Raw genomic sequence first — 22,124 nt, 5'->3', positions numbered from 1 at the left:
TTCACCATTATTTAGGTAACAAAATGATGCTTCCAGACAATATATTTTAAAAATGCATGTAGTAGATACCTTTCTACATAGTCCAGTAGTCGTGAGCAGTGGTTAGAAGCAGGAGCATCATGACCTCCAACTGCATAAAGAAAGCCATCACATGTAGCCACTCCTACGCCTCCTCTTCTCTTACACATTGGAGCACACATATTCCATTTATTTGTATGAGGATCATAATATTCCATTGAACTCAAACATGAGCTTCCATCTCGACCTCCAACTGAATATAATCTAAGAAAATGCACAATAATATATCAGTAAAATAACAGTTTAGAACTGTAGAAATAAAGGATTTGTTGTTGTTGTTGTTGATGATGTTTGGTTGTGGGTTTGTTTCTTTGTGTATTTTAAGCTGACTTTAACAAATGGGAGAAAAACAAAATATACTTTCTCAAAATCATATGAATTTCATCTGATCAGTAAACATAGATGATTTTAATATTATTACTAAATCCAAATTCTACTTTGCTCAGCTCTACAGGAATTAAAATATTTTCATTCTGGAAATGGTTATCTTTGTTCTTTGATTACAGCATGTACTGCCAAAAGCCATTGTAATACATAGATTTTTCTCCATAAATTTATAAATCTCATGAGCAGTGCTGGTACTCAATTGTTCACCAGAATATACCATGAGGATTCAGCTCTGTATGGAAGTCTTGGAAAACCTCAGAAAACATTTTAAATATGAAATGGCAAAATGTGGCTTAAAAAAAAAAAAAGTTAAGTTGTTACTACCTGCAGGCAAGATTCTTGTTCTCCCTTTTTTGTTAATGCTTCCCAGGAAGAAACAGTTCTGATAATTCTTTGTCAACGGTTTACGGGCTGGTTCGGCCCGGTTTCGTGACTAGAAGGCGGAGGGATCCGCGGATCGCGCCCCGGAAAAGAAATAGGGGACCCCGAAATAATTGAAAACAGTGGCAACAATCTGAGGTGAAACAAAGTAATTTACTAAATATGGTATCAGCAGAATTTTATAAGGAGAGAGAGAGGGAGTGTGAAACTGATGGTGGATCAGCCTTACCACAACGCTGAGATGAGAAGCGCAGGCAGAGAAGCGCAGGCAGAGAAGCGCAAGCGAAGCAATGCAGGCAAAGAAGAGAGCATCAGGTGACCTTGCCGGGAGTTATGTCTCCTTGCTGACCGCAAAGCCCCCTGGGGAAATGTAGCTCTTCTTCTCCTCCGGACAGGCACCCCGAACTTGAGCATCAGCAGTCAAACCCCCAGTGCATTACATGATGTTATGATGTGGAATACTGATAACGAAAAATCATGAAACCATGACATTCTTTCTATCTATAGCCATGCTGCATCCGTGTCTTGTATGAATCCTTTTGCAGGCTATTGCTTTTCCTACAGCGCTTGAAGAATTACTAATCAGCTCTTCGAAAGTCCAGCCACTGAGTAATTTAGGATGCAAAAGCTGTCTGTGGGAAGTAGTTATTCATTTGGAAGTTTTTACTGTCCTAAACAGTCCATGAATTCAGAGCTATTTAAATGTGCATTCACCATTGTATTTCCTTGGCATGGATTCTGATGATATAGAAAATGTAATACCACCACTAAATACATCACAGAAGTCATGAGATATTTTGATATTGCCTGACAGATATGCTTCTATTTGCCAAAGTTTCAAGTAGAGAGGAATATAAGGGAGAGGATATTAAAGCGTCTTTGTATACAATTATCACGTATCCACAGGTGGGACAAATTCACAGTTAAGACTCCTACATATTAGGGTTATCAATGTCAATGTTTGCATTTTTTAAATTGCTTAATGTTCAAGGTGGCAAGCAGAGCCTAAAGTTCAGTTGGCCAGACACTACTGTACTGTTCCTCTTTTTCAGAGAAAAAGAGCTTAAGAACAGCACTAAATGGACATATTAATACTTGATCCAAATCCATTTACATGAAAATAAATCTAACTGTCTGCAAGGATGTTATTGTTATTTGCAGAGAAGATCTGGGACTTGGTTCAGTTGCACACAGACAGTGATCAAACGCTGTTTACTGTATATAGAAGAAAAAAACATGCTCTATCAGAGAAGACTGCCAGAGTTCACGAGTCAGTTCAAATGGCAGTAGATAGTTTAATGTTAATATGTGAATTAATTCCTAAAAGTGGTGATAGTGGTATATAGGCCTGAGATAGAAATCTAAGTAAATATTTCGACAAATAAACATTTCACATGTTTTTTAAAAATGCAAAGTACTAAAACTTCTGCAGGGCTCAGTAAGAACCATCATGCGTTCCCCTAATCTAACTTGCAGAAGGAATAACTATGTCTTCTGGCATGAAAGTTCACTGTGAAGCACTGGTTTTCATTTGCCTACTTCAGTTAAGAAAGCTAGTAAAATATATCTAAAAGCATCTCTGAGTTGCCAATGGGGAAACATATATTGTTCATAAAAACTGATAACAGTTTCAGTCAGCTATCTAGTTTCTGTTAAAACAACTGTTCAGAACAGAATAAAATTTATTTCCCAAATAAGATTTTGGGGCTATCATTCTAGTTTAGATTGTGTTTATATCTAAGCAATTAATAGTCCAGTATTTTGCTTCCTCTTGTTGGCTCCTTCACCAACTGTGTCAGGAAGTTATCTCCCACACACTCTAGGAACCTCTGGGACTGTTCCTTTCTGCTGTATTATAATTCCAGCAGATATCTGGGAAGTTGAAGTTCCCCACAAGAACAAGGGGGAGAGATCTCAAGACTTCACACAACTGTCTATAACATGTCTTATCCACTTCTACATCCTGGTTGGGTGGCCGACATGTGACAGGACAAGAGGACATGGCCTCAAGTTACACCAGGGAAGCTCTAGGTTGGATATCAGGAAAAACTTATTTACAGAAACAAGTTATTAAGCACTAGAAGTTAATGATTGAATCACCATCAATCCATGTGTTTAAAAACCTTTTGAATGTGGTGCTCAAGGACATGATTCAGCAGAGGATTGTTTGAGTTAGGGTAGTATGGTTAGGTTGTGGTTGGACTTGGTGATCTTGAAGGTCTTTTCCAACCTGAACAATTCTATGATTTATTAGATTAGCAATACAATTTTATTTCATAAAGGTCAACTTCAGACAAATAAAATTTGAAAGCGGAATAATTGTTTCAAAACACTGTGGCTGAGCCTGGACACTTCAGTAAGGAAACGTTTCCACTCTTCTGCTAAATTCTGTAATCCACAGTTACTCACTCTAACCTGAAGTAACTAGGGAACAACAACAGTGCAAACAGTGCTGAATGTCCATGATACTGCACAACTAACTGAAGTTTTTGAGATACTTATATCCAAAGAAATTTAGAACTGTCACTCTTTCTTTTTAGTGCTCAGTCATATTTAATTAGATGACTTTGAATGAATCATTTTTGTAACTTTACCCTTCTTGGTAACGGTTCAGACATAAAAATTTCTGCATGCAAAGGTATAATTGATTTCTCTAAAAAAGTGTGATAATCTGTCATTACTGTGATAAAATATAAGCCTTGCAACTGCAAGGGATACTCTTATGTCTCTCAGTTAACAGATACCACATCCGATTTGGGTGATTTGTTGAATACACTTGTAAGCAGATTTTCATTTTCATGTGCATATACCTTTCAAATTCAGACACTGAATTTAACAAGCTAGTGCTTGACCTTTAAAAAAAAAAATAAATAAAATTATTTTACACTGTTAATTCACAATACTGTCTTAGTAACTTTACCTTATCTAAGTACTCAGTACTACTTCTACCTGCTCTTTTACTGCACATTTACCACTGGGATACAATGTGTACAATCCACAAAAAGTCTAAATTCACAATAAAGGCATCTTTCCTATTTCTCCCAGATAACTGGTATTTGTAGACTTCTTGCAGATATCTAACTTTTGCAGATGATAACTTTTGAGTGTCTACAATATTTTAAGACTTTATTTTCAACATTGCATGGTTAAGAAGAAAGCTTGAAAAGTAAGCATAGGGATAATAATCACATAGTAAGCATATCTTCATTCACTTTTGAGTTGAGAATATTCTGTTTACTGAACTGTATCTCATTCTATGGAGATGCATCCTGTTAAAACTGAATTTATTTTATAATTACCACTGTTTACAGGGAAAGGTCAGCAAGGGGAAAAAAAAAAAAAAACATTCATTACTGAGTACTTTTACTTTATCTCCATGGTTCACAATGAATGTTTTGCCTCTGGAGATGTTACAGATTTCTATTCCCCAATAGTCTAAATTTCAATTTATTCAGATACTGTGAGTGGCTATGAATTTAGTCTCCTCTGAACTGGAAGTTTGGTTTTTTTTTCAGGATTTGGTGAGGATTTTTTACATTAAGATGGGCATAGATTCCTAAATATATATATATATGTGTGTGCATATACCACACACACACTTAGGTCGCTCCAAAAGTAATGCCTCCTATTTATTTCTATGGAAACAACATACACAAAGAACACAAGAACACTATTTGATAGAGCAAATTCTCAGCTGCAAAAAAGCTTTTTTCAGCAAAGTAGGAGAAAGGAGAAATCATGACTATTTGGATCAAAAGCATTTATCTCAGTGCTATGATTACAAACCTTTGATACCTAATCAGAAAAGGCATTTTTAAATTCAGTTTGACAGACCAACCTCAAAAGAACAGAGTGCCTTTGATGTGAGTTCCTATAGCTTGTGAAAACAGTTGAATCATGCCTTTCCAGCATTTCTTAATGAGGTTCGCCTTTCAAAATTCTTTCACTGAAAATATCAAAGACTTTGTCTGGTCTTTTGTTTAGGCCCCTTTGCACCCTTTTCTACCTTTCAGTATGCCTGAAAGAGCAACAGAGGAATATTTTGTCAGAAAGGAAATCTGACGGATGGAAACAAGGGGAAGGTTGGAATTTTCATCAGTGCTATCAATCCACATCTAACCAAGGAGACTGTGTAGATGAAATCTCTCTATCCACACTGCCTTGGTTAGGTCAGTTGTTCACTGGCAAAAGTTGAATATGACAATTTTCTGAATGGAAAGCATTAATGAAGACATTTCTATCGGTAAATTTGGAACGGTACTTCATGTATTTGATAACACAGGAGTGGGATTCATTAGGAATAAACACAGTTTTGTTTAAGAAAAAATGAAAAAAAGTCATAGAATAAGTGCCAACAATTAAAGAACTACTGACTGCTGGAATTTGAAAAGACTCTGAGAGTAACACCTTTATATGAATAATATCATTATGACAAAACTCTACTCTACACTAGAAGGTAAACTTTTCTGAAAGTAAGAACCTGTATCAAGTAAATTTAATTGTAATCAAAGTTACAATTTGGGCTACTTTATCTTTGCAAGACTGAATGCAAATTTCTCCAGTTAAAAACACCATTGACCTTATCAGACTACACGAGAGTTAAGATAAAGTAGTCTGTAAATTATTATTTTACTACAGTATAAGATTAAGGCCCCTTATTCTCTGTCTTGTTTATTAAAATAAAAATGCAGTGCATCTGTCATTTAATAAGAAAATGTTTTTGAGTTCACAGAATGACTTTGTGCTAGATTGAGCTGGTATACTTAGGATATTCATTTGCTTTGTCAGTTCAATCTTTTTAGATTGAGAAATCTAAATATGGAAATATTGTTCCATATTTTCTTTTTCTGTATTCATTTATTGCATAGTTTTTTTACTGAAGAAAATCATCAGTGCACTGCAATTATATGGATGACTAGAAAAAAAGTCTTAGATCGTTTAGTCTGTGACCTTCACAATGAACAAATCATTCTCAATTCACTGAATTCAATCAATAATGAAATGCTCAGCTAAAGCTGCTCTACTGATTCAAAAGAAATTTCATTTTATCTCAATAGAAGTTATTAAGAAGTTGATCTATTTTCAAATTAGAAAAAAATAGTTAACAGTGGATATATACATGAGATTTTGTTGCTGAAAGTAGTAGATACTTGATAGCTTCTGTAAGAGCTGTCAAAGTTCATGAAGATACTTATCAAATTATATTAGCTTTGTAAAAATTTTATTAAGATTTAAATGTTTACATATCCTACTTGATGTATAAATATGTGGGAATAAGAAAGTGTGTACATACATTTATATGTACACATATGAATATGACATCCATATATAACGTTTATATAATTACAGTGGGACTCACATTACATTCAAAAATTTAGACTAGGCAGTGTGAGCAGACTGTTTTCTTCTGCCATGTATTAGGCTGGAGAGGTGGGCCGACAAGAACCTCAAGAAGTCCAACAAATAGAAGTGCTCAGGGGAAACCATATCAATGTCTGTGAACACCTGAAGGGAGCGTGCAAGGAGAACAGGTTCATATCAGTAATGCCCAGTGCCAAGAGCCAATGAGCACAGATTGAAACACAGAAGGGGCCAGTCTAAACATCAAGAAGCACTTTACTGTGTGAGTGACTGAACAATGGAATAGGTTGACCAGGCTGTGAAATGATCTTGAAGATGTTCAAAAGGTGCCTGAACATGGGCATCTTGTTCTAGGTATCTCTGCTTTAGCAGAGAGAGTGGATCAAATGACTTCCATAGGCCTCTCCAACCTTAGCCATTCTGTGACTCTAAATTTTATTCGTTCTGTCTGCTTGCTCTGAAGTATTCTTAATACACAAACTAAAACATAACATGCTATGTTATGTTTATTATCTACACAGAATCTTTTATCCACTGTAAAATTAGGAGAAAATAAATAAGTAGAAAAGACAAAGTGTTTGCTATTACAAAACCTGAATGGCAGTCCTTGCAGCAAATGACTGTAATGCTAACTTTATGCTGGTCAACAATCACCTAGTAGAAAAAAATCCTGCTCATGTGGTTAAAAAGACAAACAAATGTATACGGTGCTTTATATACACTGAAAAGATGTAGATGCACAGCAAACATGCAAAATATGAACACAGCCTAAGCAGCTAGCAGCCTGGTCATAGCTTACTGAGACAAAGCAGACTCAGTAAGTTCCCACTCTGTAATTTAGCAATGGCTTTAGCATCTGCCATGTTTTCTAACAGTCAAGGCAATACACACTGACTGTAAATGTGTCATGCTTTTATGAGTTGGTCATCAGTATTCCACTTCATAACATCATGTAGTGCACTGAGAGTTGAAGAGTTAATGCTCCAGTTCAGGGTGGCTGTCCCAGAAGGGAAGAAGAACATCTCCCAGAGGTCTGTTCGCTGTTCCGTTACTGTTTTCCACTCAGAAGGAAAGATAAAAACTAATCACAGATCATGAGAAGTCCCTTTTTCAATCTTCCAGTTAGTCTCTGTTTCGAGTGCCGTATTGCCTCAGCTTACTTAGAGTAAGGCCTTTGGTTTTTGGATACTCTCTCTGATTTTATTTGATTTATTATCTTCAACTCCAATTATATCGTCTTACATTGTGTTATCTTGCATTCTGATATCTTACTTAGTAAATTGGTTTGTTTCTCCTCAGATTGTTGCTGCGGTTTTGTTTTTAGGCCTATCTCCCTACCCTTTCCCTTTTTCCCCTTTCCCCTTTCCCAGGGTATGGGTCCATGGGTCCCCCTGCCCTGTTTGTCATGGAACCGAGCTGAACCAGCCCATAAACAATTGACAAAATGAATCTTCCTTTTTGCTGTGAATTTTCATATTTCATTGTCCTTTTCTAAGAGTCACAGATTTACTAACCTAGGAACATGAAAAGAAGCAGACTTTTGCAGAGATTCCTTTTTAACAGCCTGAATGTAAAATGCCAAGTTAAATCTTTCTTGAAAAACTGAGAAGACTATGATGCATATTGAATTGAAATAGATATTCACTGCACTGTATGGGATCCTCACATAGGAAATAAGAATTTGTGTGTAGAAAAGTACAAAAGAACAGAGCAGGGCACTGAATTAGTAACAAGCCCTAATGATTCTGCTACAGAATAAAATGCCACAGATAGTTTACTATATGATGCATGAAAGGCAAAGAAGCAGAACTGGAGGAGACTATAATCAGCCATGCAATCACATTTTGTAGGTTGTTATATGAATGAAATACATTACAAATTCTCTTGTGCAAAACATTGAACTGCTATTAAGGACTTAGTGGAATTATTAACCTGTGCCTCTCTGAGGTCATTACACAATAAATATATCCCATATGTGTGACTACAAAACAATTTTTATAACCTTTCATATGCACATACTGATTTGGTTTGGATTTTGCTATTTTCTTGAAAATGAAGGTTCAGTAAGCTAACCTTTCTCATATTCAATTTGCAGTAATGCATAAGAGTAAAAAGGAACATACTAAATAAAAACAACTGCTACTTGCAGCATGCGCAATTTTAGTTTAAATAACACAAGACTTATTCTAGTTTTTTTTCATTATAGGACATGAAAACAAAATATTACTCTGCATATAAACCAATATCTGAATTGGCCTGCTCCATTTCTTATATAAAATTAAAAAGCATAGAGCTGGAAAAATACTGCTATGAAAAAAATCCAATTTGTGAGAATACATTACCAAATGAATGCAATTATTGTAAAACCAGTGGAACTCAATATAACTAAATGAATATACATTATAACAAATATTTTTAAACATTACACTTGATTTCATCAAAGCCTTCCCACAAAACACCAATTTATCTGAAAATATGAGACATAAATTTATAAGCGTGTGAAAGGACAAAATAGTAAATAGTATATGCAGTCAATAAAATTTTAGTATGCTTTATTTCTGTGAATGCTGAAGTAGAATTTCTATCGTGCTTAAGCCATTTTAAATTCTATCTGTATAATCAAGCAACACAGTAAATCTGTTGTTGTCAATTTACTATAAATTATCTCATGAAGAACACAACCTTATATTTTTATGTTATGTCTTTCAATTAAAAAAACGCAAAAAGGGAATACATTTAAATATCGTTATTAACATAAACAGGAGAATGGAAAACAAACAACTCCAATGTTAAAACTATTTTATTGGCTTAAGATGATCTATATTTATCATAGAATCACAGAATCATAAAATGGCCTGGGTTGAGAAGGACCTCAACCCTGCCAAGAGCAGGGTTGCCAACCACTAGACCAGGCTGCCCAGACCAGGCTGCATCCAGCCTGGCCTTGAATGCCTCCAGGGATGGGGCAGCCACAACCTCTCTGGACAACTTGTTCCAATGCGTCACCACCCTCTGTGTGAAAAACATCCTCCTAATATCTAATCCAAATCTTCCATCTCAGTTTAAAATCATTCTCTCTTGTCCTATCACTATCCACCCATGTAAACAGTCATTCCCCCTCCTGTTTATACTCGTCCTTCAAATACTGGAAGGACACAATGAGGTCTCCCCAGAGCCTTCTCTTCTCCAAGCTAAATAAGCCCAGTTCCTTCAACCTTTCCTCACAAGAGAGGTGCTCCAACCCTCTGATCATCTCAATGGCCCTCCTCTTGACCCATTCCAAGAGCTCTGTGTCTTTCTTGTGCTGGGGGCTCCAGGCCTGAATGCAGTATTCCAGATGGGCCTCACAAGAGATGAGTAGAGGGGGACAATCACCTTCCTCTGCCTGCTGGCCACCCCTTTTTTAATGCCTCTAAGGATATAGTTGGCCTTTCAGGCTGCAAGTGCACCTGGCTGGCTCGTCTCCAGCTTCTTTTCCACTAGGACCCCCAAATCCTACTCGTGCTTCTTCATTTACTTTCAATTGCCCATAGAAGTACTAATTTCCTTCATTTAAGATGTAAAAAAAAAAAATAAGAAGTCACAATCTGAGACAGAGTTCCCATGTTTCCTTTATAACTGAGGAAGCAAAACAGGACATAATTCATGCTGTCCTAGCGTAAGTGTCTAGAATAAGTAAGACGCATGATAATTTTAATTTATTTCTTCAGTTGATCATAAGGTGAGCTTATGAGGACAACTTGATTGTAAATGTCTATCCAAAAGTATCTGAAGTTATATGTGATGAATCCCTCTCCTACCTCTAAATTTTACAGTTCACATCGTATTATTTTTTCCAGGTAGCTAAAAGCAAATACTTTCAATTGATAAGCAAAAGTAATAAATAGTGTAGGTACACTGCAAACAACATCTTATACTATCAAACAAAGAGAACTTTTTATAAACCCCATGTCTCTAATTTCATTTTAGAAAATTAGATACTCAGAGTTTTGCATAAGATAATTGTATTACTGGGATGCAACTTGGCCCAGCTTTAGTGCAGTGGCTCCTTAATAAAAAGTGTCAGCACAATACTGTGTTACCATAAAATGAGTTTTATTAAGGATCAAACTTAAAAAAAAAAAAGTTGTGAGAAACTTAGAATCTAAACATACTTAGAATTGCAAGTTTAATACAGTTTAATGTCAGATTCAAATTTCTGTTTACTTCCTGTATGATTGTAGTTGCCTTCAGTCAAAGCAGGTTTCCTGGGTCAGTGTCTGGCTGAAGCAAGTTGAAAGAGCATGCAACAAACCTCATTGTTGGGTATTTTGGACTGATAAACTCGGTTAACTAGAACTGGCATATACAAGAAAGATGAGTCAACTGACAATTTTTTTCATGTAATAGTTTATGCTGAATATACGCACTGAAATGTCATGTCTATTTTTTATGTATTTGATATGAATATTAAACCAAAGGAGTAAGTATATGTGTAAGAATATATATACAGAAAAATGATGTTTGACATGAGTGTAAGAGCCACAAGATTTTAGGGTGTGCACAATGTGTCTGTATTTACTTTAAAAAGTACCTCAAGTACAATAGGACAAAAGTTATTTACTACTGTGTGTCACAGTTATTCATCCTTCTAAGAAATGCATTTGAACTGTAAAAGAATACCCTACTCACTTGCCATTTAATGCTGCTACTCCAACAGTGCTTCTGGCAATTGACATACTTGCCACAAATGTCCACTGCTGACTTTGAGGGTCCCATCTCTCAACTGTATTCAAATAGCTCCAACCATCATGGCCTCCCACTGCATAAATAGGCCCTTCAAGCACTGTAACTCCTAAAATGAAGGAGAGAGTGAGAAAATGTAAAAATATTATTTCTCTGGAAATAATAATAATAATAATAATAATAATAATAATAATAATAAATGTTTTCCATAATAACAATGCCTAAACTTGCAAACTCAAGGTGAAAATGGAAACTGATTTGAAATTTGATAAATTAAAAGTTAACATATAGGAATAAAATTAATGCCAATGAGCATGGCTTTATGAAGTTCTTGTCAAACAGACTCAAGGTCTTGTCAAACAAACCTAGTTTCATTCTTTGAGAAAGTTGTTTGCTTCACAGAATTATCTGTCAATGATGTAAGCATCTTAAGATTTCTGTAAGCTTTTTAGCCTGTGGCATGTAACATTCTGATCATTAATTAGCATTTAGAATATAAGCAAATCACATAATATATAGACTGGTTATATGGTAGATCTCAAAGAGATATCTTGTTGAATAGAATTTCCTTCTAGTGTTCCACAGCAGAGGGAAAGATGTCTGACACCTTCAGAATTTCTGTCAATTATGTGGATGAAAATAGAATTTTTTTTCACTAGCAGAAGTTTGGTTGACTGGCATAGAATCAAAAAAAACAAACAAACAAAAAAAAACCCTACATTTTCAAAGACTGGAGGAAGTGACTTAAAGTGAGGAACTTAAACTATTTAAACTGCATCATCAGTTTTCTTTATGAAAATTTTCCTTTAGAAAAGAAGTGACAAGTGACAGTGACAGAGAATGAGTGCCTTCAGAGGAAAATAATATTGGATATGTAAGGATTCTTTATCTAGCAAAGAAGGGGTAGAGTTGGTCCCAAATAACTATTATTTTGGAAATCTCAGCCTAAATCCAAACAACCCATTAGCCAGTGTGACTTCATGTGACCCACTGATCTAGCCTATCCCTCTACAAAGCCTTCTAATGCTCAAACAGATAAACAGTCCTGACTAACTTGTTTCATCTGCAAACTAACATTCGAGCCTCTCAATCAAATCACTGATAAAAATGTTAAACAAAATTGGCCGGAAGACTGAAACCTGCAGGATGCCACTGGTGACTGGCTTCCAACTGGATTGAGCTGCATTCACTATGACTATTTGAGTCTGGCCATTCAGCCTGTTCTTCACCAAGTGGAGCCACAAAAAAACAGTTTTTCCAGGAGAATGGTGTCAAACACTACTAAAATCCAGGTAAACAACATCCACAGCCTTTCTATCATTTACTAAGTGGCTTAACTTGTCATAGAAGGAAATCAGGTTAGCCAGGCCGGATCCGCCCACGCTGTCTGCCTCTGATCATTGAGTTTTGCCTGACAGTTATACATACTCCCAAATGCTAGACAGTGAAATTTATGTCATCCAAAACATATTTGCTACAATTTATTATAATGATGCCACTCCAGACATTGTATATAAAACAGTGTTCACTGACTTCTACATGATGAGAACTTTGCTGAGTTTGTAAAATGCATGTGAAGACCTGTGAGAGGCATAATTCCACTAGATTCTTTCCCAGTGTCTGTTACTTTGCATTTTTCACTTGCTCTTGTGTAATCAATTCAATTGTTTTTTTTTATTTCATCAAAGTATTCTTTTAATTCACTCAATCTTACTGAATAACTTGTGTATATTTTTCTATCATTATGTTCAATTTCATTTCCCTGTAAGCTAATTATATACTGACAGAGGGTGGTGTTGTAATTAGAAAACTGACAAAATAAAAATGCTATTTTAATGTGAGATCCATGTCCAGCTTCTCTGAAAAAAAAGTGTGAATACAGTTAATGCCACATGGCTGAGAAATCTGAAAGTTTATTTTCCTTGGGAAACCTTATATGATGCAATAAGAGATTGTCTATTTGGTTTTGCCAGTTTTCATTGCTTCCATAGTAGGAGAAATTACTTGCGAAACTATAGGCAAATCATTCTTTTCACACAAATAAAGATAAGAAAGCTTCTGTACAATATCTTCTCTGCTTTTGTTTTGTAGCATTCATGAACTTGCTATGAGTTTTCGCATTTTAAGTCTCTTCTTTACAGAACAGCAAAAGCAGTGGTATCCTTACATTTGCTCCTTAGCAACTTGTTCAAGCTTATTATATTTTAAAATATTAGACAGATAGGTTCTGCAAGGTCAGATTTCATTCTGTTTTGGAACAGTTATGTCTGTACTATCTGTGAGGACAAATAATCACTTTGGAATACATTCATGTTCAAAGTACAGATCACTAATAAGCAAATAAAAAATCACAAAAGTGCTGCATTCCATGAAAGTCTCATTACGTCTATCTTCAATGGCTTGTGTACTTTTAAATTTTGCTTTTATATCTGAAGATATTTGGAAGTGAAATTGCAAAGTGGAACAGCTATAGAAGCCTGGAGTTGCAGCTGGTAGTAACTTACTCTAGGGGTACATCCATGAGAATTGATGGATGAAGATGTGTGTGTAAAGAATGTAAACCATACAGAGAGACTCATAAAGAATTAGACATAAAACATCAAAAATCTAGAAAACCTGGAAATTCCATGAGATACAAGGTTTCTCAGCATTTTATTTTTTTTTTTCTAAGAAGTAATCATAATGTAAGTATTTGCATTAAAAAAAATATATATGATTTAGAGTCTTATTACTACAAGTGTAGGATCTGGAAACAGCAATCGGTCAAATTCAGGATAAGAACAATATTCCAATTTTTAACCAAAGAAGATAAGGGAATATTGGAATTGTGAAATCAGTAATGTGCTAGTTTCTCTATTGCTTGAAATTTCTGTACTTTAGAAAGATATTGAAAATCATTGTGAAGTCACATCCTCAAGGTAGAAATGAGTGCATGAAATTGAAAGAGCAGTGCTCTTGCAAAAAATTCCACCTACATGATCACAGAAGTAGCTACAGGTCATAAAATGTATGATTCAGTATAAACTTGCTAACTTTGGGCATTAAGTATCACAGTCCAATTGTGGTACAGACTGTGTCACCTTATGGGGAATAATGAACAACTCTGAAGTCTGATCCAGACAAACTTGTTGAACTGCTAATTGCAGGAGGCCAATGGATGAACAAAATGTAAGATGTAACACATAATTTAATATATAATGACAAAGAGAGTGAGATACTTTGCAGAACAAGCATCTTTACGGGGGAGGAAAAAAAAAAAAGAAGCCCCACAAAAAACCTAGACCTTTGTGTAAATCTAATTGCATAATATTCTTATTTTTTCTACCATTCAAACATTCACTCTCCTTTCCATTCCACTGGGCTTATAAACTAATAATTCTTATCTTCTATCCATTCTCCATCTACTGCTTAACACAGATTAAAAAGCAGAAGCAATTTGGTGTAGGGGGCACAAATGTCACCAACTCATTACTATTCATGTATATCAGACAACTTCTGGCGATTTTGCCTGTCAAATAACACCAGATTAGTTGAATATTCTTTTTTGGTCATCTTTCCAAAGAATTAAGGCAGAGGTTGTATACTGGAACAAATCAAGTAGTTTCTTCTGCACAAAACAAAACAAACAAAAAAAGTAATGATGATAAAGTCTAACTTGTTTTATCTTATACACTAGATAATTAAATGTGAAATTTCATTTTTGCAGCCATAATTTTAAGTAAGTTTGAAATACCATTATAATTCTTAGGATATTGCATATAGGACATCCTTAGTTAAAACGTGGAATTTAGGATGTGATGAACTGGAGAATTAGATCTGACCTACCTTCCTCAATGAATATTTAGTGACATATTGTAGAAAATACCTTTCCTTATATATATTCAGAGGTTGGTATCAAAGCCTATTTTGAAAGAGTTATGAAAATACCCTAGCACTCTAGGGCCCAATAATATTACACTGGCATGTTTATATAATGCAGATTTATAGAAGTAAAATCTGCCTGCAACTTATTTACATCTAGTATTATAGATGAGATACCAGATTCTCAACTCTGATACAGTATTATCCAGAGAACTTGACTCAGAAATCATTAGAAGTGTTGCCATTATGATTTGTAGCTCCTCAGTGAATTGGGTCATGATGCATGGATGCAAAGTACAATGACAAATAATTTTATAATTCAGAAAAAAAAATATCTCTGTATGCTCCTCATCACTGGGAGAAAAAGTCCAAAGCAAAATCTAATATACATGCAAATCTAATATACATGGAAATCATTATTGTGAAGAAAATACTTTAAATGCTCAGGTATTCTGTCAAGAAAGCTGGAATTACATATTCCCCTTGATATTTCAACATTAAGGAAACAATAATTTAATGACATAAAGGTACATGTTTCTATTTTATAATGCATAAAAGAAAGATTCTCAAACTAACCTTTAGCTAGCTGCTTCCTGAATAGCAAATGTCAGAGCATTGTAGTAAGCAAGTCTGTTGCTAAAATATTCCTCTCTATTTAATGCTTAGGAAGTTATCACTTCTTATGAGAACTCAAGTTCTTTTATTTTAATTTTATATGTTTTACTATATTATATATTCTATCCGTGATTTTGCACAATGTCAGCATATCAGCACACACTGAGGAAGATTATACATATTGATCATAGTACTGCTTTGTGAGATGCAAATGTACCTGAAGAGATTTACCAGTGCAGAAAAGTGAGATGTTCCAACAAGATACTGACTCAAAGATCTTTTTGGGGGATATATGGCATGAGTCTTTGCTTGAGTTATTTCATTTTAATTCCAGTCATAGTGTTTAAAATGAATCCCAGTGAATAATCTTTTTTGAAACTGTTCCTTCTTGTTACATAAATAACAAAGCAGTGGACATTTTCTTTACACTTATGAAGCATATCTTTTATAGATGAATGTGTTCTACCAACTGAAAGCATTAAGTTTTAATGACTGCCAATTTGTAAAGGTCTAAAAGTCCTTTAGGCTCCTTTCATGAAAGAGATATACTGTAGATATGACATGCACCAGACTTACAGCTCTACTGATTTAAGCTTGATTTGAACAGACACTGTGGCCACTTTTTCAGAATATCTAAAAATCCAGCAATTGTGTTGTATAAATCTGCAAATATTGAATGTCATTGCCTAAACCAGTAGGACTTGATCAACAGCGTACACACATGATTGTATGAGGGCTGCAGTATTTTTAGCTTGATTACTGGGCTTGAATGATTAAAAATAAATACGTCTGTGAAATGAGCAATTGATGATTACCAGAATACTCTACAAGTAAGATCTAGAAAAGTTTCCTTTATCCAGTTCTTGCTTTTGTCAGTATAGCAAATATTCTGAAAAACAAAACAAAACAAACAAAAAAAACCAACTTATACTTTTCATGATTTTTAAAAATTGTTAATAGTTGGTGTGCTTACAGTACTTTTTAAACAGTTAATCATTTAGCATACCAACAGGGTACGATAGCATCATTTTTTCTCTTTAATGTTAAAATAATTCTCTGCATTTTACCAACATTGTTTTCTTCTTGACTTTCATCTCTCACCTGCTGCCCATTAGGACACTGAAGGTTCATATCTGTCTCTGTGTCCATAATGAAATCTCAAATTTTCATCCACCTGTCTGCTGATCTCTGTGTTTTGTTTTCACCTCATAATGGTTAATTCTATATACACAGAGCATACTGAAAAATTGGAATTATTTTGCTGCAAAACTTTTTTAATAACATACTATTTTTTTCCTTTTTGTGTGTGTGTCTTTTAATGAAATATGTGAATTTGCAACTTGTAATTGTTAAGGCTCTATCAAGCTTTTATTTATATTCCTGTTCTACTTCAAATCTTTTTTCTTTGCCTTGAATGCCACTTGATAAACTGCATCTTTAATCTGTATAATTTCTGCTATAATCAACACCTGTTTCAATGTGAATCAGATATTGCTTTGCTGTTATTGATCCATCAAGTATCTGAAACTTTTTTCTGATGTTTCCACTGAAAGCACATTTTAAAAATCTGTTGACATTTTATACAATTACTGTCTATTTTCAGAACGCTGAGATTTGGGATAAATAAATAAATAAATAAATGTTATGATATTAACTTATGGAAAACATTCTACCTATAAGTTAACATTTCTTAATAACTCCTATTTGCTGTGTTCTTGTCTTTTTGTGAAGTGAGTGAATGAATTATGATTGCTAGCAACAATGTTACCTTACAATCAATCAAAAAGTAATGAACAAATAGCAACAGATTTAATCTAATCCAACAAGGAGTTCATGGACATGTTGGAAATTACGAAAAGATCTTTCAATTAGTGAACAGCAATCACATATAAATGGCAAACATAAGAGACGACAGACCATTACTGAAATAAACAAATTGTTGAGCCAAGTCAAGATGCTCTCTGGTAATTACACAGTAAGTACTTTCCAATATAACAGTGCTTTTTACTTATAACTATATCAAAAGAAATATAAAATAAGAAAGCACGCCAATAAATTTGCAATCAATTTCCAGTAGAGACAGAGCTGATATGGGCCTTACTTAACAAATGGATTAATGAATAAATAAATTCATGCATATATACAGAAATGAAGTTTAGGGAACAGATTTTTAATTTACAGTCTCCTCAGTGATCTTTGTTGTATCTTGAAAAGCAGGTGCTTCTCCCAAGTCATAAATTGTTCTATTCTAATTGTGCTGAGTTCTTGTCATGAATGGAAATGGAAATATACCACTTCAAATCCCTATTCAGACGTTCATCTGCCTCCAGGAGGATAAATCCTGCTCTACATTTTCAATTCTCTAATACTGCAGATAGAGCTTGCAAATATGCCTAAAAATATTTGATATACAATAACTGCTTTTTGAAAATTCAAAAATTATTTGGAAAACATTTTATGAATTTTAAGTCTTTGAAGCCAACAAAAATAATATATTTTATGAAACATCATTTTATGACTGAAAAAATATGGGCTTAGATTAGTCAATACATTCATATTTTAATATGTATTTTCCTCCTGAATTTTATCATGATCTAAGAATTAAATCAAAGTCTAGATCATCAGTCAGTAAGGTCTCAAGCTTACTAGCAATAAACATCATATATTTCTCCTGATTTTAATACTCTTAAGTAGTATATCTACTAATAAGTTTTAATTAAAAAAAAATACTGTAAATAATCACCACTGCACTGGTCTGCCATGTGAAAGGTTGTATATAAATCTCACAATGATTTGTGTGATCTGAATAAAAGATGAAAACCTGATGCTACTGTTTTTGGATTATCATTTTGTTTTCATTCATATTTTATGTAAATTTATATCCATTAAAACTTAATTGCACTCCATAATTTAGGAAATGAGGCTTTATTCTGACTTGTACTTAAAACGTAGGGGAGAAAATATAGATGATGAAAGCATTGACTTCAAGGTTTTATATTATTTAGAGAATGGTCTTCTTTACAAATTAAAATTACTAAGAAAAATGAAGTATTTGATAAACATTTGGACCTCCTTAGTATTGTAAGTTTCAGGAATGTGATGTGTTAAGTACAAAGCTGCATTTGGAATTCAGATGTCAGTTAAAATCCATCACATCTGAACACAGTTGGGAAAAGGGACCTGGGTGTTCTGGTGGACAGCAGGATGATCATTAGCCCAGCACTGTGCGCTTGTGCCAAGAAGGCCACTGGCAAGCTGGAGTGTATTAGAAGGGACGTGGTTAGTAGGTCGAGAGAGGTTCTCCTCCCCTTCTACTCTGCCCTGGTGAGAACACATCTGGAGTACTGTGTCCAGTTCTGGGCCCCTCAGTTCAAGCAGGACAAGGAGCTGCTTGGGAGGGTCCAGCACAGAGTCACAAAAATGAGAGTGGAGCATCTCCGTTACAAGGAAAGGCTGAGGGAGCTGGGACTTTTTAGCTTGGAGGAGACTGAGGGGTGACCTCATTAATATTTATAAATATGTAAAGTGTGAGTATTGTGAGAAGGGGCCAGGCTCTTCTCAGTGACATTCAATGATAGGACAAGGGGCAATGCATGCAAGCTGGAACATAGAAGGTTCCACATAAATATGAAAAAAAAAAAAAAAAACACTTCATGTTGAGTGTGACAGAACATTGGAACAGGCTGCCCAGAGAGGTTGTGGGGTCCCCTTCTCTGGAGACATTCAAAATCTGCCTGGATACATTCCTGGGTGACATGATCTAGCTGCTCCTCCTCCTGCAGGGGGATCGAATCAGACAATATTTCAAGGTCCCTTCTAATCCCTGACATTCTGTGATTCTGTGATTGTATACACTGAACCTGCTGACAACACATGGAAAGAACCCACAGCTTTTCTAGAAGCACACAAATGAATGGCTTTTTCTACAAAGTGCTTCAATTTATTTTGTAGTGAAGTTGACTTGTCATAACTTACAAGGTGAAAAGTGCTACTTGTTCTGCCTTATAGACCAAAGCACTGATATGAACTGGAATGTCCAAAGGGAAAACATAGAAAATGACTAAAATGTTTAGACAAACTAAACATACATATGTATGCACACACATACATCATGATATATACAGTATATACCTACACTTATATGTGATGCATATGTACACACATATAATTTTTCATATATATTTCAATTTGTTGTTATAAATGTATAGAATTATTTGTTATGCATTTATATTACTAAAATTAATATTATTTGTAGATGAAAATGAAGGTAATAATGACTTTCATTTTGGTCAAAACAGAGTCTGAACTTTACCTGATTTTACCTGTTTTCTTTACTATATATATTAACAGCTTTTCAACAGATGCTTCAGCTTCTCCATAGTCTTTTCCTTGACTAACAGTTTTCACTACTACTATTTACAAAGTACAGAGTTATCTCTATTTTCTTCCCAGCACATCCTTTTTTTTCTTCCCTTTGACTACTGTGTTGGATATTAGAGCAGTAAGAGTGGAAATGGAAAATTACACTGCGTCTAAGAAGTAGAAGGGTCATCCTTTTTCATTGTTTTATATACTTCATGCCAAATCATAACGCCATTTTATAGTTTTATCATCAGCAAATATATTCTGAGCTTTTTATCCAGTAATTCTCTAACTTCCCATATCTTCTTTCATCCTCTGCCTTCTGAACCTACTCTCTTAAGATTCATATTCGCACACACTAGTTTCATGACAATCAGATAAACAAGTATTCACTCTGTAACCTTAAGAATACTCTCTAGGTACTTAAGAATACATTTACATATATTTAGCTGGATCAAAACAATGGGTTGAAGCCATAACCTACTACATATACCAAGACTCTGAAATCTTTATGTGCTCCAGGGTCATCTCGATAGAGTGAATTACACCTTAAGCTATAGGTTATAAAAAGAAATCCAAAGCCTTATCACCAGCAATAAAGAGAAGGAATTTTTATAGCAACTTCACTCAGATGATTCCTGCTTCCAAGAATGAAAGAAGAATAATATGATCCCATAACCTTCCTCCAATCTAAGCTGAACACAAGTTCATTAGCTACTACTGTGTGCCATTATCCCTCTTTCCATTCAGGCCAACTTGAAAACACACATTTAGTTATGGACTGTGAAATCTGCATGTTCACAAAGCCAAACAATGAAGTTGGAGTGTACACCTAACAGTCTAAATCCTGCCCCCAACGGAAGCTTAGACACTTTTTACATAGTTAATGGAAAGCACAAGCCAGTTCAGGACACTTCCCTGAAAAGACAGGTAGCCTAATTTTATATTGTTTGCTTTGGAACAATAAGCTCAGTGTCATTTATTTGTTCAGCTCCTTCATTTCTTCTTTCTTTTTTTTTCTTCTTTTAACCAAATTTTCTTTTTTGTTTGTTTGTTTTTGATTTTGTATGTAACGTTTACATTCAGCCTACCACTAATTCCTTATTTCTTCCTTCCCTCTTCTTCCTCTGTGCAGCTTTTTCCTTCTTTTCCTTTTTATTTTCTGAATTAATAATTCAAAATATATTTTTATATTCCCACTCCCCTTTTTGTTCTTTCAGTTACTTTCTACTGTAGCTATAAAAGTTTTAATTTGGTCTTTCTCTTTCTTATGCCAATTTTCATTCATTGTTTTCTGGCTTCACATTACTCTTTTTTATTCCTTAATGTTTTATGCCCTACTTGATATTAGATGTTAGTATCAAAGATACTAGAATTAGCTATTAGTTAGTTGTAGTACATTTCCTGGTACTGTCAAGAAAAAAAAAATAAAAAAATCAGTGAAATTATTAACAATTAACAATAAAATCATGGCAAAAAAATGTGCCAAAGTTGGAACAAACTTTGTGTATGTAGTGCATTAACTTTAACTCAATATTTGTAGCTCATCACATAAGTCTATTGTGTTCACTAGACCTAAAGTTCTATTAAATTTAAGCCTCATACTATTACATATCCTAGGAAAACTATTTTACCTTGTAGTACTATTGAGAAGTTAAAATCAGGTCAGTATATCAAAAGTCTGTGCACGAATATGTATAGACAAATTTTATTCTAAGATGTGACTCATTTTCATTGCAGGGAAAATATTTAAAATATATACAATACTTTGCAGTTTAGAAATGAATTTTTTTCTGCATTGAAAATAAATAAAGATAACTAGTTTAGATGTAGACATATTAAGTAAACCTAAATTAAATTTGAAGACAATAACTGAGTTTTAATTTACATTTTGGATTTTGAAAATCAAGAAAACAAATGGAAATGAGAGTTCAGATATCACATTCAGCTTCTATATAATCACTACAGGCAACTTGGGAATAACAGGAAGGAAAGACAGGAGAACAGGAATACAACATATATTGATTAATGCTGATAGTGGTATGAATGATCCTTGAAAAGCTAGGGAATATATGTTTGCAATGGAAACATATCCTCTACCCATCACAGTTAAACTACTGCTACAAATACTTCGTAAAGTTCATTACTGACATAATGTGTATATTCATGAGCATATTTCCTATCATGTTGTAAAAGAGAAAAAATATAATACTTTGAACTGTTCCATCCCGAAGCGCTGCGACTGACCGCGAGGTACACAGGGTTTCGGTCAGTTCCCTCACCCAGGGATCCACGACCAGAGCAGCCGGGCAGCTCTCGGCCGGGCAATTCTCGTGAGAGCGACTGACATGAAG

General features: G+C 34.5%; 1 protein-coding gene across 1 annotated transcript; it reads right to left on the bottom strand.

Annotated features, from left to right (window-relative positions):
• Nucleotides 1–22,118, bottom strand: LOC109364233 (kelch-like protein 1). Its single transcript, XM_019610871.1, has 3 exons — nucleotides 21,983–22,118; nucleotides 10,879–11,041; nucleotides 1–282 (listed from the first exon to the last, which is right to left on the bottom strand). The coding sequence occupies exons 2-3, from the start codon at nucleotides 10,923–10,925 to the stop codon at nucleotides 12–14; spliced, it is 318 nt and encodes a 105-aa protein (XP_019466416.1). The 5' UTR covers nucleotides 10,926–11,041; nucleotides 21,983–22,118; the 3' UTR covers nucleotides 1–11.
• Between the last annotated feature and the right edge of the window lie 6 nt (nucleotides 22,119–22,124).

The sequence above is a fragment of the Meleagris gallopavo genome, chromosome 1 (assembly GCF_000146605.3).
Source record: "Meleagris gallopavo isolate NT-WF06-2002-E0010 breed Aviagen turkey brand Nicholas breeding stock chromosome 1, Turkey_5.1, whole genome shotgun sequence".
Taxonomy (NCBI): Eukaryota; Metazoa; Chordata; class Aves; order Galliformes; family Phasianidae; genus Meleagris; species Meleagris gallopavo.
Note: the sequence above shows the minus strand (reverse complement) of the source record. Positions and strands in the feature narration are given on the sequence as shown.